The 17,968-nt window shown below is 42.4% G+C and overlaps 1 protein-coding gene and 1 pseudogene across 2 annotated transcripts in view; one reads left to right on the top strand and one right to left on the bottom strand.

Annotated features, from left to right (window-relative positions):
- The first annotated feature begins 2,250 nt into the window (after window positions 1-2,250).
- LOC308247954 (protein tyrosine phosphatase type IVA 1-like) overlaps window positions 2,251-17,968 on the top strand; it is a 41,239-nt pseudogene continuing 25,521 nt past the window's right edge. The window contains exon 1 of the transcript in view: window positions 2,251-2,295. The product of the transcript in view is annotated as a protein tyrosine phosphatase type IVA 1-like (transcript). The remainder of the gene's footprint in view (window positions 2,296-17,968) is intronic.
- LOC308249504 (aldehyde oxidase 4-like) overlaps window positions 3,977-17,968 on the bottom strand; it is a gene marked incomplete at both ends in the record, with an annotated part of 34,612 nt that continues 20,620 nt past the window's right edge. The window contains 10 exons of the mRNA XM_080671106.1: window positions 3,977-4,089; window positions 4,734-4,872; window positions 5,408-5,522; window positions 5,838-6,007; window positions 7,359-7,451; window positions 9,578-9,740; window positions 11,080-11,264; window positions 12,921-13,030; window positions 13,994-14,087; window positions 15,513-15,664. Of these exons, the coding sequence (XP_080527232.1) occupies window positions 3,977-4,089; window positions 4,734-4,872; window positions 5,408-5,522; window positions 5,838-6,007; window positions 7,359-7,451; window positions 9,578-9,740; window positions 11,080-11,264; window positions 12,921-13,030; window positions 13,994-14,087; window positions 15,513-15,664 (1,334 nt within the window). The remainder of the gene's footprint in view (window positions 4,090-4,733; window positions 4,873-5,407; window positions 5,523-5,837; window positions 6,008-7,358; window positions 7,452-9,577; window positions 9,741-11,079; window positions 11,265-12,920; window positions 13,031-13,993; window positions 14,088-15,512; window positions 15,665-17,968) is intronic.

Here is a 17,968-nt window from a genome sequence, read left to right as displayed (position 1 = left end):
AGAACTCTCCAAAAATTCATCTGGAATAAAAAAGACCCCGAATAGCCACAGCAATCCTGAGAAAGAAGAATAAAGTAGGAGGGATCTCAATACCAGATTTCAAGCTGTATTACAAAGCCACTGTCCTCAAAACAGCCTGGTACTGGCACAAGAACAGACATATAGATCAATGGAATAGAATAGAGAATCCAGATATCGACCCAAACCAATATGCGCAATTAATATTTGACAAAGGAGGCATGAGCATACAATGGAGTCAAGACAGTCTCTTCAATAAATGGTGTTGGGAAAATTGGACAGATACATGCAAAAAAATGAAACTAGATCACCAACTTACACCATACACAAAAATAAACTCAAAATGGATACAGGACTTAAATATAAGACGGGAAACCATAAAAATACTAGAGGAATCCACAGGCAGCAAAATCTCAGACATATGCCAAAAAAACTTTTTCAGTGATACTGCCCCTAGGGCAATGGAAGCCAAAGAGAAAATAAACAAATGGGACTACATCAAAATAAAAAGCTTTTGCACAGCAAAAGAAACCATCAACAAAACAACAAGAAACCCCACTGTATGGGAGAACATATTTGCAAATGGTATCACTGATAAAGGTTTAATTTCCAACATCTACAGGCAGCTTATACAACTTAATAAAAGGAAGATAAATGATCCAATAAAAAAATGGGCAATGGACCTAAATAGAATCTTTTCGAAAGAAGACAGAAGGAAGGCCAAGAGACACATGAAAACATGCTCAAAGTCACTTATTATCCGAGAGATGCAAATCAAAACGACAATGCGATACCATCTCACACCTGTCAGAATGGCTATCATCAACAAATCAACAAACGACAAGTGCTGGCGAGGATGCGGAGAAAAAGGAACCCTCGTGCACTGCTGGTGGGAATGCAGACTGGTGCAGCCACTGTGGAGAACAGTATGGAGTTTCCTCAAAAAACTGAAAATGGAACTCCCATTTGACCCAGTAATCCCACTTTTAGGAATATATCCTAAGAAACCAGAAACACCAATCAGAAAGGATATATGCACCCCTATGTTCATAGCAGCACAATTTACAATAGCTAAGATTTGGAAACAGCCTAGGTGCCCGTCAGCAGATGACTGGATCAGAAAACTATGGTACATCTACACAATGGAATACTATGCTGCCATAAAAAAGAAGGAATTACTACCATTTGTAGGCACCTGGATGGAATTAGAGAACATTATGCTAAGTGAAATAAGCCAGTCAATGAAAGAAAAATACCACATGATCTCACTCATTTAGGGATAATGAAAAACATTATAAACTGATGAACCAAAAGATAGTTACAGAGGCAGTAAAGCATCAAACAGAGTGTCTAATTACAGCGGTAAGGTTAGGGAGAGGTGGGGGAAATAAGAGATCAACTGAAGGACTTGTATGCATGCATATAAGAGTAACCAACGGATGCAAAAAATTGGGGGGTGAGGGCAGGTATGGGAGTGGGGTGGGGGTGGGGGGCAATGGTAAGATATATACATATATAATACCTTAATAAAAATTTGAGAAAAAAAAAATTTACTCTCTGGGTCTCGTACAGAAAAAGTTTGCCGACCCCTACTGGATCTCATCCTTACTTCTTCGCTCCTTTGCATTCATTTCCCCCGCTTCTCCTTCCATACTCTGTTTCTCAATGGGAGAGTCTGGTGCCCCTGCCGCCTTCTGCAAAGCCACCCCCCCCTCCGCCCCCTGCCTCCCCCTGCCCTGCGGCTGCCTCCACCACCGCTGTCAGGACCGGTTGTATGACGAGGCCACAACCTTCAGTGAGTAAACATGGTTCTTTCTGTGGTGTTCTTGGTCACACGTTTATGCAGTTTCTGAAGGGCAGTGGAGATTATTGCCAGGCACAGCACGCCCTCTATGCAGACGGGTGGCCTGCAGCAATCCATTACTACGCCACCAAGAAGCCCCCAGAGGAGTGGTTCCCCTGGCCATAGAAGTGTTGACTGGAATCTGCGGAGCATTTTACAAGAGTTCAGGCCTGGATGGGGAGGAGGGGAGGGCCTCAGTATTACCGGATCGAGGAACTGCTGGTGCTTGTTAGGAGGTCATCTCATTTCCCATTACTCCCAGCGTCACTCAAAGCACCGATAGTTTCCAGTGGGGTACAATGAAGTGGGCTCAGTTTCTTTGCATCATGTCTGTATTCAATTTTTAAATTCTTTCATCACCCTATTGAGTGTTTCTTAACTAAATGATCATGGCTCGCATGAACTGCCCAGCTCATGTGGAAGTCACATACAAGAACATGATATTTCCATCAAGGCCACGATCGGTAACCAGGCAGGCTGGGCTGGCAGCACCTGACACCTCCCGGGCGGTCCAGGCCATGATCAGTAACCGGGCAGGCTGGGTGGGCTGCGCCTGACGCTGCCTGCGGGGTCCAGTCCACTATGGGGTACCGGGCAGGCCAGGCAGGCAGTGCCTGTCGCCACCGCAGGGTCGAGGCTGTGATCTGTAACCGGGAGGGGGAGGGGGTAGGGGGGCAGCGCCTGACACCGCCTGCAGGGTCCAGGTCACTATCAGGGATCCGGACAGGGGAGTATGGCCAGTGTCTCTGGGATCACTGTCTGCCCCGGGACACTGGTGGAGCAGGCCGGGGTTGAATCAATCCTACCCTCTGGTTTGCTGACAATCGGCAGTTTGGTGTTAGGGGCCAACTTTGTGATGAGGGGGCAGATAATAGATCAAAGAGAGGCCCAGAGGAGGAGCCTGCTGGGGCTGGGGATGCTCAGGGATGGCCTGTGTAGGTGACCTCAGGTGCTGAATTGGATAGGATTAGGACAGTCAGGGAAGAGATTGAAAATCATTTGAAGTCAAGAGCACCTCATAAAGCAATTGAGGTTAAAACCCAGCTGAGGGGCCAAAATGAGAACAAGGCTAGATTGGCTGGGGAGTTTTCTATCAAGAAGCAGCTGAGTCCTGGTCAGTGTGGCTCAGTTGGTTGAGTGTTGTCCAGTGCACTGATAGGTTACCGGTTTGATTCCCCGTCAGAGCACATGCCCGGGTTGCGGGCTCAATCTCCAGTAGGGAGTGCGCAAAAGGCAACTAATCGATGTTTCTCTCTCTCTCTCTCTCCCTTCCTCTCTCTCTAAAATCAATAAAAACATATTTCTTAAAAAAAGAAGCAGTTCTGCCATGGCCAGGTAGCTCAGTTGGTTTAGAGAGTTGGTTTCGGGCTCGATCCCCATTCAGGGCACATACAAGAATCAACCAATGAATGCATAAATAAGCGCAACAACAAACCAATGTCTCTTTGTTTGTTTTCTCTCTCTCTCCCTTCCTCTTTCTCTCTAAAAATAAACAGATAGACAGATAAGTAGTTGGATGAACTTGAAAGATGGAGTGAGGTGGGACTATGAAAGACCTTGAGTTTTATACTAAGAACCTTATCGAAGGGGACATTGTGGGGTTTTTTTGTTTGTTTGTTTTTGTTTTTGTAAGGAAAAGTGATCTGGTGAACTTTGTGGCTTAGAAAATTAACATGGTAGGTAGATATTTTGAGATAAGATGGTTATTGTAGTAAATCTGACAATAAGGTGGTGAGGACTGGGCTGGAGGGTGGGAAGGGGTGTAAGTGAAAATAGAAAAAAGGAGCACATTTAAGAGGCATTTAAAAGATAACTGGAAAATACTTGAACTTGGCATTTGTTTGGAAAAACAGGGGAGAATCAAAGAGGATGATGAAAACTGTACCCTACTTGGCCGGGTTTCATATTGCTTACCCATCTATCTCTCCATCACACACATTTATTGAGTACCTACTATGGGTGTAGTGCTTGGCTGGGCACCAGGGAAATAAGCATCATGAACATGTTCTTGACCTTATTAATAACCACAACTAAAATAAAATCACAGCTAACACATGTTCAAAGCACCCTATGTCCCAGGTGCTTTTTTAAAGCCCTTTATTTGGATTCTCTCATTTAAACTTCATGATGATCTTTTGATGTAGGAACTTTCATAGTTCCCATTTCACAGATGAGGAAGCGGAGATACGATGCATTTAAGGAACATGTCAAAGCTTCCATTTCACAGCCTGTTAAATGGCAGAGTCAGAATCTGAATCTGAGTATTCTATCTCCAGAACCTGTGCTTAAAGGAGGACGTAGGCACGGAGTTTGAGAGGACCCAAGCTGTCACTCAGTCAGTGGTAACCTGCTCTGAGCGTCAGTGCTCTGCACTTTCTCAGGGTTTCGTTTCGTATGTGAAGCTGTAAGGACCTTCCTCTGGTGTTGCTTGTCTATATTCTCAGGGCAGGCATTGGCAAGAGGCCACTCGAGGAGTCATGGACACAGGAAGGAACGGGGCTCCAGGCAGGAGAATTCTCAGTATCATGTCCCAGGTTGGAGATGACACTGAAGAAAGCATAGATGAAGCCCAAGTTATACTGTTTGTGACTGGAAGGGTTGGATTCTGCCAAAAGTACATCACCCTACCAGGGGTGGGCAAACTTTTTGACTCGAGGGCCACAGTGGGTTCTTAAACTGGACCGGAGGGCCGGAACAAAAGCATGGATGGAGTGTTTGTGTGAACTAATATAAATTCAAAGTAAAGGAGCGGAGGGGAGAGCAAGAGAACCCTCTGCTCTTTCAGCTCCGCGGGCCGGATAGAACAGCCGAACGGGCCGGATCCAGCCCGCGGGCCGTAGTTTGCCCACGGCTGCATCATTCTTAAAGATACAAAGCAGCTGGAATACCTCTATTGTGATAATCTGAGGTTCTATGTCTTCATAAGTGATCTTCACTTTCTTAGCGGCCTCTTTCGCATGAGCATAGGTATCAGCAGCCACGGTACAGACGATCTGACCCACGCAAATAACCTGCAGAAAAGTCACATGTTGGATGTAATTAGTTGAAACATAGAATCACTAAAAAGGATTTACTGTTCCCAGGTTCTTACATTTACCCCCTGGGTTCTTGTGAACACAAGAAAGGTTCCTTCCTGCCTATGAGAATGCATTTAAAACAGTGGCTTGAGTGGGACTTAGGGGGTTCAAAATTGGATGCTGAACTTGATTATGTCTGGCCTAGGACCGTCTTCAGCTGCATTCCCCACTGTTCCGAAATCACGCACGGGGATCCAGCCGTCCTGAAATTCCTGAAGTTCTGTTGGTTCTCTTAATGGCCAATGCTTTTATTGCTTCTGGGACTTGTATGAATTTTTTGATATTGCTCCTGGGACTTGTATGAATTTTTTTTTTAGAAATCTTCCTTGAGAGTGCTTATGGTTTTTATGAGAATCTCAAAGGAGTCCCCAATTCAAAATGAGGTGGAGTCCTTGGTTCTCTGAAAGTCTTTGTGACATGGCATTTTCCACAAAGTATTTGAATCCTAAGCCACATACAAATCACACACCTCGTTCTGTGCATAGAGAATCTCTCCCTTATGGTTATTATCTCCCGGAACATCCTCTGCTGTTATCACATCAACAACACCGGGAAGTGCCAGGGCTTCTGAAACATCAATTGCTCTAGGAGAGAACGTGTAAAAGTACACATGAAAGTTGCAAGGGTAAGTTCAGGGTACACTATACTAGTACATGACTCCGCCAACACGGGGAAAAAGTGCAATGGACTTCATAACTACATCATGGGCAATTCTCTACATTGGTATTCTGACTCCTGGCCATACACTTTTTCCATAACTATGCTTTAAAAATGAATGATTCCCATCCAGAAGAGGAAATACTTTTAATTGACTTACATATACAGTAAGCTCTCAGTTTAAGTATAAAATTATTAGTGCATTTCAGTAACTTTTATAAGGACAGCTTTTATTTCCTTACATGATCTTTGCATGAGCTCTGGTGCTGGTAACTACCGCCAGAAAGAGTTCTTGGGCGACGGGGGGCATGTCATCAACATACACGGCTTCCCCAGTGGCATGTTTAATGGCTGACTGGTGCATCATGGGGTGGCCGACTGGATCTTGAGGAGGTTGGTGGGGATTCACACACTGTTCATGAAAAAAGCCTGTTATTTTATTGCCAGACATTCTCATGCACTGCAAATTGGGTCTGTTATATTTGGATTACTTACAAGTCAAGAAAAACTACGGGCAACTGGGTATCTCTAGCTATGAGTCAGAGTTAATATCCATTGAGTGTTATGGTAAGGGATATATTCTTGGTTACAGGCTCTAACCACCTCCGCGCGCGCCCCCGGCCCCCCCCACACACAAGATGACATTGTTCCTGCCCTCAAGGATTCTACAACCTTGCTGAGGAATCAGAACACATACATTAAAATAATGTGATCAATTTCATAGAATAATAAAGAATAATTTACACAGCTAATATGGTGTAAGGCAAGCATGTCAAACTCGCGAACTGCAGGCCAAATGTGGCTCACAAGAATATTTTTGTGGCCCAGATAATATAACAGTATGTAAGACATGTGTTAATAAAAATTTTGTAACTTAATTTTTATAATATCCTGTTATACATAATTATTAATGACGAACTACAACGTTTGCTAATGACTAATTACTATAATTGTGTTGCATTCATTTCCCTTACATGCAGGCGCACCATTTCTCTCCACTAATACTAGCGGCGAATATTTTAGCAGCTGATTGCCACGTCATTAGTCTTGGACTGACTTGTTTGGTGTGCACAACAGGAAATATTTCGCTTTCAGAGAACAAGAAAAATAGGTTTATTTGCATTATGCTTATTAATTTGCAGTTATTTAGTGTCTGGTAAGTTAATATTCAAGAAAAAATATTAATTTTTATTAAAATGTTCTATTATTTTATGTTAACGATTACTCATTTATTTCAGCCCTTTGTATGCAGTGTGTCTCTATCGAAATAAACTTACGTTTCCATGAAAATTGAAGCTTTTGTTTTTTTGCGGCCCATATAAACTTATAAACCTTGTTTATGTGGCCAATGTTAGCCTTTGAGTTTGATATGCTTGGTGTAAGGAAAACAGTTTCATGGAAGATTCAAGGTGGCTCTAATTAAGCAGGGAGGACTTTCTAGAAGCAGTAAATGTTGAGTGATGTTTTTAAAAAAGGACCAACAGTGGCCAAGAAAAGGAGGAAATTTTAAGTAAGACAGCTGGAAATAGTGAAGAAGAGAGATTCAAAATCAAATTCCTTGTGTAGTCTTGAGTAAAAACATAAAAGCTAAAAACATAAAAGTAAGTTGTGTGTGGGTGACTATGGGTCACATCAGCTGGTTTCAGTAGACTTTGTCTTTACATGTAACACAAAAAATGGCTATTGAAAAGGGAGACATACATGTGTAATGCATACATCTGAATGAATAAACCTATTAGAAAACAGAAACCCTACCCACCAACCTGGAACATCTGAAGTCCTTGGGGTGTTCCTATGGGGAAATTGTCTAGAGCACTCATGAAATTTTCTGGGATATCAGGAAACTTCTGGGGATCCTAAAAATAAGATTATTTGACATTTAATTTTACAATCTGAGTGACTAGCTTGGAAAAACATGTAGAAATATTTCAGATATTAGATGCCAGTTCTGTGGGGAGAACCCTGAGCTTCAAGTTCCCTAGACTGTCAGCAGTTATTTGAAGAATAACTACATCTACTTATGTGAATGTTATTTCCAGGAAGTGAAGATTTCCCTTCATGACCAGGTCTCCTTTTTGAACGAGTGGAAGTATGTACATACTTCTAAATGGATCTGTGCTTTCAAATCCAAGCCAGCCTCCTGAAACAACTGAGGGAGTAGGCAAAGATGACTTGTGAGTTATCTACAAGGATGTCCAATTACAGACTATTTGTGCTAGTGAAGAAACTAGAATTAAACTAAACTCCCAAAAACAAGAAAATGGCTACACAAATTATGGTATATCTATAAGATACAATATTCTACAGTCATTAAAAATAATTTTGTAGAAGTGTACTTATTGACATTGAAAAATGCTCATGTAACACAATTAAGTGAAAAAAATTGTGTACAGCATGATCCCATTTTTTCAATTTAAAAATATAAAAGTATGTATTCATATGTTAATTGTAGGATTACTGGATTAGAGTTGATTTTTTAAAATTTTGCTTCTCTGCATTTTGAATTCTTCTATAATGATAGAATATATAACATAATAAAACATGTAATATTTTAGAGAATATATGATACTATGTAATAGATATAAAATAAAATATATATTTAATAGGTTATATGCAATAATATAGTAGATATATACTGATTAGATATTAATATACTGAAGATATTATGTAACACACTAGAGGCCTGGTGCACAAAATTCATGCGTGGGTACGGTTCCTAGGCCTGCTCTGCAATCTTCCCTCACAGCCACACACTCCCAGTTCCCCATTCACCATCAGCTGATCGGAGCCTGCCGATGGGGGTGAGGAGGGGCGGGGTGAGTACTAAAGAGATTGGCGGTTCCTGCCCGCTTGCTAGCTCTGCCCATGCTGCAGGTTGCCCTTTGTGTTTGGGGCGACTGGCGGAGGCCTTGGCCTGGCGTCACCCACGTCCCCCACCACCCACCCCCAGATCCCCGTTTGTCATCGGGTGATCAGAGCCTGCTGGCCGGCCAGGGGAAGGGACCGAGAGGTTGTCAGTGCGCCTCATAGTGACTGTTCGAGTGGTCTTTCTGGTCGTTCCGCCATTAGGGTCAATTTGCATATTACCCTTTTATTATATAGGATAATAGGATATATAATAAAACATAATAAAACTATAATACTAATAATAAATAATGTTAATAAAATAATAATAAAAAGGGCTAGCTGAACTAAGAGAGTAAAATTCTCAGGCATAAAAAAAATGTGGGTATAGTAATTTATCTGCCATTTTTGAGTCAGTTCATGAGTTATTAAGAGGACAGTTATGGGCCATATTTTGAGAAAGTGCTATGGAAGTCATTTTAAACTAGGCTAGAAAAGAAAAACCATAGTTAATAAAAAATTAGAAACAATCTAAATGTCTAAAAATAAGAAATAGATCAAATAATGGTACATCTTTCCATAAACATGACATGCAAACTTATGTCATAATGTCACTGAAAAATATTTAATGACATTGAGAGATGTTTATATTACAAACTGAAATAAGCAACCAGTTCTATGTGATATATATACATACACATCTATAAAGAAGGTTTTAGAAGGATACATACCAAAATATTAATATTGGCTATCTATGATGATAGGATTACAAATGATTTTTTCTTTTTTTCTGGCTTATTCACATTTTCTAAATATTAAAGTTGGATTATTAATTTTTTTTTCTTAAAATAAGGAAAGATGTTATGATTTACTTACTGAATGTTTTTTTGTGACTGAAGGTCAACTTGCATGCATATTAGTATTAGTTATACAAATTATAGGGCAAATAGAATACCAAGATTATCCCCTTCTCAGCCCAATAGTGAGGGAGAACAGAAGGAGAGGAACAAAGAAGGGCGAGGAGGGCCTCATACTCAGAACCCTTGATGGATATCAAAACCAGGCAGGGAAAGCCCTTTCATGTGCAGACTCCCACTCAGAATGTCAAAGGACCCAGAGACTCAGAGAAGTCATTTACCATTTCATTCAGTCCTCGCCTCACTTTGAGGTAGAATTTGAAGAGTAAGCTGATGATGAGGGTTCGCTTATATTCTACCATGCCACCCTTAGCTCCTGGCGGAATGTAAATCTCATCCAGGACCAACCGGCACGCATCGCTCAGCATTTGGTCATCCCATTGCCTAGTAGGAAAGAATGCAAATATTTCACAGAAGAGGCAAAGATGCACTAAACTGATAGAACAAGGGAAGATGGAGAGCAATCTGTATCCATCTTTGAAGTCAACACAAAATGTCCTTAAATATTTCATCTGCTACATGTAGAATCTGATGCAGTGAGAGAAACATCAATGTGAGGGAGAAACATCAATCTTTGCCTCCTGAATGTGCCCCGACTGGGGATCAAACCCATAACTTAGGTATGTACCCTGTCCGGGAATTGAGCCACAACCTTTTGGTGTATGGGATGACGCTTCAACCAACCAAGCCACCCAGCCAGAGTGTGACAGGAATTTTTAAGATCTACTCTCTTAACAACTTTTAAGTACATAATACAGTATTATTAACTACTAGAGGCCCAGTGCATGAATTCCTGGGGTCCCTCGGCCTGGCCTGTGGGATCAGGCTGAAACCAGCTCTCCGACTTCCCCTGAGGGATCCCAGATTGCAAGAGGGTGCAGGCCAGGCCGAGGGACCACACGGGTGCACGATAGGGGCCAGAGAGGGACTTGGGAGGTTGGCCAGCTGGGTGGGGACTGCAAGAGGGCTCTAGGATATGTCTGGCCCATCTCACTCAGTCCCAATCATCCAGACCCCAGCAGCAAGCTAACCTACCAGTCAGAGCGTCTGCCTCCTGGTGGTCAGTGCACATCATAGAGAGTAGTTGAGCAGCCTTAGCATATCATTAGCATATTATGCTTTGATTGGTTGAATGGATGACCGGACAACCAGACACTTAGCATATTAGGCTTTTAATATATAGGATAGGCACTATGCTATACACTAAATTCCCGTGAATTATTCATTTTATAGCTGGAAGTTTGTACTTTTAACCCCTTCTTCCATTTGTGCCCTCCTTCCCCCCCCCCCACCCCACCAGGTGCAACCATCAATCTGTTCTCTGTATTGAGAGTGATGAGAGAAAGGCCATTTAACCTTTTGGAATATTTCATCTTCTTTATGTGGTTTAAAGAAATTTTTAGATATCTTAGGACACAATATTAGAAATGTTTACTTACTTTCTAGGTTAAGTAAAAGTGAAAATTTGAAGGTTATACCTACTTTTATTAATTTGTGCAGTAATCTTAATACAGAAACAACAATAAAAGAATTACTGTACCTTGAAATATGTTGGTTTGGGGTGACTTTTATTTTCCTTATCCTTTTTTTACAGCAATTAAAATTTTTTAAACAAATATATAGCTATATTTTATAATCAGAAAAAAATCTCTAACTGCTATTTTCATTAAAATATTAAAATAGGAAGGCCTGGGTTCTATGTTCCAGATGTGCTGTGACCTACCTCCCGATGAGCTGCTTGCAGGTTTGGTTTGCAGAGACTACAGTGGGGCCAACACGCCCATAGAATATCTTAAGGTCCTTGATTGTGTCTGTGCCATCTTCAAACTTCACACTCATCCCGGCATTGACAATGGCAATGGCATTCTCCTGGTGTTGGGTTAGCCGCAGTCCCGACACAAAGTGCCACTGGCGGGATAAGGACACATATGTAATACCTTACTCAATGAAGAAAAAATAAATAGAAACACTCAGAAAGGTTCATGCTTGTCTCTACTGTGTGACGAACAAGGCACTTAGGTGATTATTAATAATAAAAAGGACCCTGGGAATGGACTGGAATTTTCACTGTTATTAATTCTAGTACTGACGGTATATGAGCACTGGCCAGTGTGTTTTACATATGTTAATATGTAATCCTCACAGTAGCTGTACTCATTTCCAATTTACTGATGAGAAAACTGAGAGGTTAAGTAACTTACACAAGGTCACACAGTAAGTGGCAGAGCTGGGGTTCAAACCCAAGCTGTCTGGCTTCAGAATCTATGCTAATCTACTTTCAACTCCAAATCACCGCTCTTGGTTTCGGGCAAATGACTTAAATTGGGTCTTAATTTTCTTTAAAATGAGAAGGTTGGGTTTGATCAGATGGTGCCTCAAGGGATGAGGGGGAGGATTAAGAGGTGAAGTGTCTCTCAGAGCAATATAAACTCTTTCATTAAGAGTTTACCTTGCTTGAAAGTCTTTTGAGGGGGTTGTCTGCTAGAACATGCACAAACTCTTTGATGAAGCAATAAATATGGGGCTCCAGCTCCCATCCAGTCTCATTTCATGGGGTTCCTCCAGCTGCCATTCACCCCAACCCCCATCCTCATGCTGTTCTCCCACCTGGAATGACCAGCCCCTTCTCTCCACTGACCTATGCTTTCCTTCCCTTTTAAACAACACCAGGGAAGGGCTCTCCCCATCACAGGAACCCCTCCAGCTTTTTGTCCACTCATTTCCTGTTTCCTATCTCAAGTCCTTTCTCTGAGATTTAGAGATCTTGGAAGACAGGACACTGTGTTTTATACATCGGCGTGGTATTCCCTGGATGTAGCCCCATGCCTGGCTTTAAATTTTATTTAAAGCATTTGGTTAAAAAATGTTGGTTGACTTGGAAGTACTTTATGATAATGAACTTTCAGTTCACCAGGAACTTATGGGAGGTGATATTGGTGATAGTTTGCCTCAGTCTTGGCTAAAATGTGTACTTATCTGAAACAAAAAAAATTCAGCTGCTCACACAAAAGGCACTCCTTTTCGCAGAGAGAAGGCCCACAGAAATGTTTTTCTTTTAATTTCTTTAAAAAACAAAAGAAAAAATGAATACAATAACAATGAATATATAACACTGGGTTATATTCATCTTTGTAATAACACTAGAGGCCTGATGCACGAAATTCGTGCAAGAGTAGGCCTTCCTTCCCCCGGCAGCCAGCACTGGCTTCCCTTGCAGCCCCAGCTTCATCCGGGAGGTTGTCTGGAAGGTCATCTGGTCTAATTAGCATATTATGCTTTTATTATATAGGATGATCATTGGTTTTATTTTATTTTTTATGAACAAAGAAACCCAGAAAGGCAAAAATGCCTAAGGTCCACAAAAGCCCAAGATGGGCCTGATAAGAAAGCAAATGAAATGGTCATTGAGAATCTGGCCCTTCCTGAGTGGAGCCCAATCGTCTCCCTGCAGCTGCTGGTTGGAAAAGGAGATGGCACCATCCCCAGGAGTCTGTCTGTGGCTCCTGCACAGGGTTCAGGGTGAGCAGGGTGCCTCTGGGTGGGCAGCGGGTCAGGAGTCCTTACCCGTGTAGAGTGGGGAATATAAACAGATAACACAATCTCTTCCGACTTAAGGTCCGCTTCAGGCAATCTCTCAAGGAAATGGCCGTCTAAAGGAATCTGCCGTTCTCCTTCTATAAGAGAAATGACCTTGATTAGAATATATGTGTCCAATTGGAGAATACCCAACCAGGGGCAGAGGTGATGTATCGGGTGAAAAGAGAGAGTGTGCAGGCTGGGGGCCAGACGATGTGGGTTCTAGCTCCAGGTTCCATACTGTGTCACCTTAGGCAAGTCACAGAACCTTTGGAGCTTCTGGCTCCTCATCATCGGAATGAAAGGGTTGCACCAGATAAGCTGAAAAGACTATATGGAAACAACCCGGTTTCACAAGTGGGAAATGGGTAGAATGTATTTCATGTATGGGAAACCTGAGGTCCCGAGGTCTGGAGAGGTTAGATGACCTGTCCAAAGTGCTCGAGGCGGGACTAGTGGCAAGGTGGGGTGCCTCAGATATAGCTTCTTTTCTTTAAGCAGTTTGCCCTGCTTTCTTATTTGATCCACCATATTTTTTAAATGTGATTTTAATCAAAGAAAGGGTTACAACAATAGTTCTATGAATAATATGCATTGCTTTTATTTCCTTAAGTACAATCTTTTCCCTTGGCAAGGATTAAACTGGTTGTGAATAAAGAGAGAAGTAATGAGTCATGTGCCCCACAAAGTTGATTTCATTTAAAATGAAAAGTCCTAGAAGAAAAATTCCACCGTCATGAAACTCTGAAATTGAATATGCCATAAAACTTGAGATGTACCTCAGACATTTTTTGATATCTGCTTTTGGACTGTGCATGAATGTGACCAAACAGCTAAGAAAAATTATCTGGTGCAGTAACTTATCTATGAGATATAGAATATCTAGAGAACAGGATAATTGATCTCAGCTTCATCCCTATGTTTGAGGGAATGTAGCTATCACCTATATGTATTTGGTAAGTCAAAGTTGGATATGCTTGGGTTCCCACGTCATAGTTCATGGAAGGAGCTACCTGACAGTGATAATTATAAAACAGAATGCTTAAATGTTGGTCTCTTACCTTTAGATATCAGATTGATGGTAGCATTTCCTGCTGCTAAAATTGGATTTAGGTCAGAAAAATTCGGCCTGCTCACCACATGTCCTCCTAAAGTCTAAATAAATAAAGGTGACATTATTATTATTATTTTTTTAGTTACACTTAGTTATTTAACAGATAAGCAATTACGCATGCAGGGATCTTGTGTTAGCTTTTAATTTTCTTCTTGGCTTCATAGAAAGATCTGGCAGAGCTTTGGGACAGTGAAGTAGATTCGGGCAACATACGGGGCAAGATTCCCACCCCTGACTCCATTCAAACTCATTGCCTGAGAAAATATTCCTTCCCCATGTGTAACAAGGAGACAGCTCTCTTTGGGAACTGAGCCTAGAGTGAGCGTTCTGTAACACAGGGGAAGGTGGAGGAAACTAAAGAACCGGGAAATGGACTCATTTTCTAAATGTGTGCGGTGCTGCTGTGCAATAGAGTTCTTCCCTCTCGCCCAAACCATCAGTAATGAGGACATCTGAAGGGAGCTGAGGAGGCAAGATGATGAGAGGAAAACATGGTCCAGAAAAAGAAATAGAAGATGCCTATGGTGAAAACATATGGCGGATTTTGAGAATCAACAGAAATGGAGCCAGAGACAACTAGGAAAAATGTGCCCCCCTCCCAGCCCCACTGAACTACTCACCATGTGTGAAATGGGTAGTGATTTGAACCAATTTTCTCTTAAATCTTAGATAACAAGGAAACCTTGTAAGCTAGATAACTGGGGGATGTCCAAGAATTGACATTTGGGATACCCATGTTTGGAAACTGACCTCATTGCAAAGCTCTATGAGGAGAACCATCCATAAAAGAGTATTTCAGAAAGGCAGGCTCTTGTTTACTAAACCTTGGATAAGACACCTTTCACAGACTGTTAGAACCAGGCAGGATTTTAGAGACAGTCCATTGGGTTGAACCTTAGTTTTTATTTTTAATTTCAGAGAGGAAGGGAGGGAGAGAGAGAGAGATAGAAACATCAATGATGAAAAAGAATCATTGATCAGCTGCCTTCTGCATGCCTCCTACTGGGGATCAAGCCCGAAATCTGGGCATGTGCTCTGACCAGGAACTGAACTGTGACCTCCTGGTTCATAGGTTGGCGCTCAACCACTGAGCCACGCCGGCTGTGCTTAACTTTTACAATGGAGAAACAGTGGCTTAAAGTGGTTTCTCCAGGATCATGCCACTCACGGGTGACAGGCCGAGATTAGAATTTGGGCACCTTCAGATTCCAGGAGCATAATCTTGTTATATAATATGCTGCTTCTCACTGTGGGCACACACATGCACACAATGTGACCCCTCTCACTGTGGGCACACACACACACATGCTCACACACGCACACACACACACTCACACTCATGTTGCAGAGATTTATTCAACACTGACTGGTTGTGTTTCCTCTTCAGAGTAATGTTTGCTCAACTGAACAGAACTGTGTGGCTGTCTGTACCTATGGCTTATTTCCTATGATACTGGAGAACGTACCGCCATACTCCGGATCTGGACTCCGGCAAGTGTCCTCAGATGCGTCAGGAGGGCACGGAAGGTCTCAGTCTTCTCCTTTGGATGCTCCGAAACAATAAAACGTAAGGCATCCTTCAGCTGGGCGAGGCTGTAGCCCGCACCGATGGTCACCCCTGAAAGTAAACCACTGGCAGGAAACCTTAAAGTAAAGAGATACTTGGGCTGCATGGAAGCCACCTTTCAAATAGATCTTCTCTTTTCACGTTGACTTAGAATGACATAAACCGAAGATCAAGATTATTTCTGGCAATCTGCATTATTCCCAAATATTAGGTACCAAATTCTTTTTCTCAGTCATGAATACAGTCATATATGCCATATACGCTAATATATGTCCATCACAGATATTTGAAATTTATTAGTTTATTTCCAATTTAGTGTTTTCCGGAATGTATTGATCAAATATAAAATTTGCAGCCAAGACTTCATAAGATTTTTAAAAAGCTCAGTAAGCCCAAGTGGGAATTGACCTGCACGTTTGCGTTGCCCACTTGTCTTCCTTCCAGATCCTTTGCTTCCTACTGTTCCCTTATCAGAATGAGAATAGACACCCATCTGTGCCTCGGGCTGGTTTCATGCAGGTGAACTCACAGGGCATGCTTTGAGTAGTGATGCCATCTGGGTTAGGTGTTCTTAAGGGGGCAATACTGCACCCAAGGGGGTGAAAAACCTTTTTCTTTTTATGTATAAAGCTCTGATAGACATCTATACTAATAAAAGGATAATATGCTAATTAGACTGGGAGACCTTCCGGGAGACCTTCCAGACATCCTTCCAGAAAAAGCCATGGTGGCGGGGCTGGAGCAGAGGTGGTTAGGAGTGATAAGGCCAGGAGGGGAGGGCAGTTGGGGGGTAATCAGGCAGACAGGGGGGGCAGTTGGGGGTGAGCAGGCTAGCAGGGGGGGCAATTGGGGGCAATCAGGCTGGCAAGGGGGGCAGTTGGGGGCGAGAAGGCCAGCAGGAAGGGGGCAGTTGGGGGCAAGGAGGCTGGCAGACAGAGTGGTTAGGGGCGATCAGGCAGGCAAGCAGGTGAGCAGTTAGGAGCCAGCAGTCCCAAATTGCGAGAGGGATGTCCGACTGCCGGTTTAGGCCCAATTGGGCCTAAACCGGCAGTCAGACATCCCCGGAGGGGTCCCAGATTGGAGAGGATATAGGCCAGGCTGAGGGACACCCCCCCTCGTGCACGAATTTCATGCACCAGGCCTCTAGTACTGTACATAAAAAGATACATTGTCTCTCTGTGGTTTTAGATTTCATGGAGGGATGATTAGAGAAAAAATTTTTATTGCCCCTTTGAGAGGCAGCAATAAAGAGATTGAGAAACATTGGTTTCAATTCTGCAGGCTCTACCTCCCCAACCCTTGCACCTCCCCCCTCACAAAGTACTTCCACAACTTTTTTTCCCACCCTCTCCTCTACCAGCCTGGTTCCCCCCTGATCCACCTCTTCCTGGGAGTGTAAAAGGTGAAAAGAATTAATGGACAGACTGACTTCATATTAGCAGGTCAGAAGGGAAGCAGTCAATTTTCCATTTGATTGCTGTTTACTCACTGGGGAGAACCCTATTTTACGTAGCATTTTTAGCTCCTATAACGTGTTCTCCATTCAGATGCTGAGTTTCCGTAATGGATGGTGGGATATGTTTCTCAGACAGCCTTATTTGGTGCAGCATGTAGAAGGAATACTTGACTAAGAGTAAGAAGAGATGGGATTTAGTCCTGACTTAACCAAGTGATAGCTGTGCGAAGTTGGGAAGTTACTTCAGCCCTTTAACTCTACAAATCCTTTAGGAGAACAGAGATGCCAAGGCTACCTGCTATGTATACCTCCCAGGGTTGTTGTGAGGATAAAGAGAAACGAGATATGAAAGCACTTGTTAAATTGTGAAAAGAATGTAAAATAAATAAGGTTATTGTTCACAGCTAAACGTTCAAATTTTGTAGTCCAGATTGTGTGTGTGTATGTGTGTGTGTGAATATGTGTGGGTGTAGATGAGCCTTAAATAAATTTGTGAATCAGAAAGTAATGTCTAGTGGGCTCAGTTGGTTAGAGCATTATCCCGTACAACAACAGGTTGTGGGTTTGAATCCTGGGCAGGGCACATAGCTGAGTTTTGGGTTAGATCCCCTGTCCGGGCATGTGTTTCTCTCTCTCTCTCTCTCTCTAAAATAAATAAAAACAGCCCGGCAGTGTGGCTCAGATGTTGAGTGTCAATCTATGAACCAGGAGATCAAGGTTTGATTTGCATGCTCGCGTTGCAGGCTCGATCTCCAGTAGGGGGCATGCAGAAGGCAGCTAATTAATGATCCTGTCTCACTGATGTTTCTATATCTCCCTCTCCCTTTCTCTCTCTGAAATCAATAAAAACATATAAAAATATTTAACAAATAAAATAAAAACATATCCTTGTGTGAAGG

The sequence above is a fragment of the Plecotus auritus genome (genome assembly GCF_963455305.1).
Source record: "Plecotus auritus genome assembly, chromosome: 5".
In the NCBI taxonomy this organism is placed as follows: domain Eukaryota; kingdom Metazoa; phylum Chordata; class Mammalia; order Chiroptera; family Vespertilionidae; genus Plecotus; species Plecotus auritus.
This window is presented reverse-complemented; position numbering and strand designations above follow the sequence as displayed.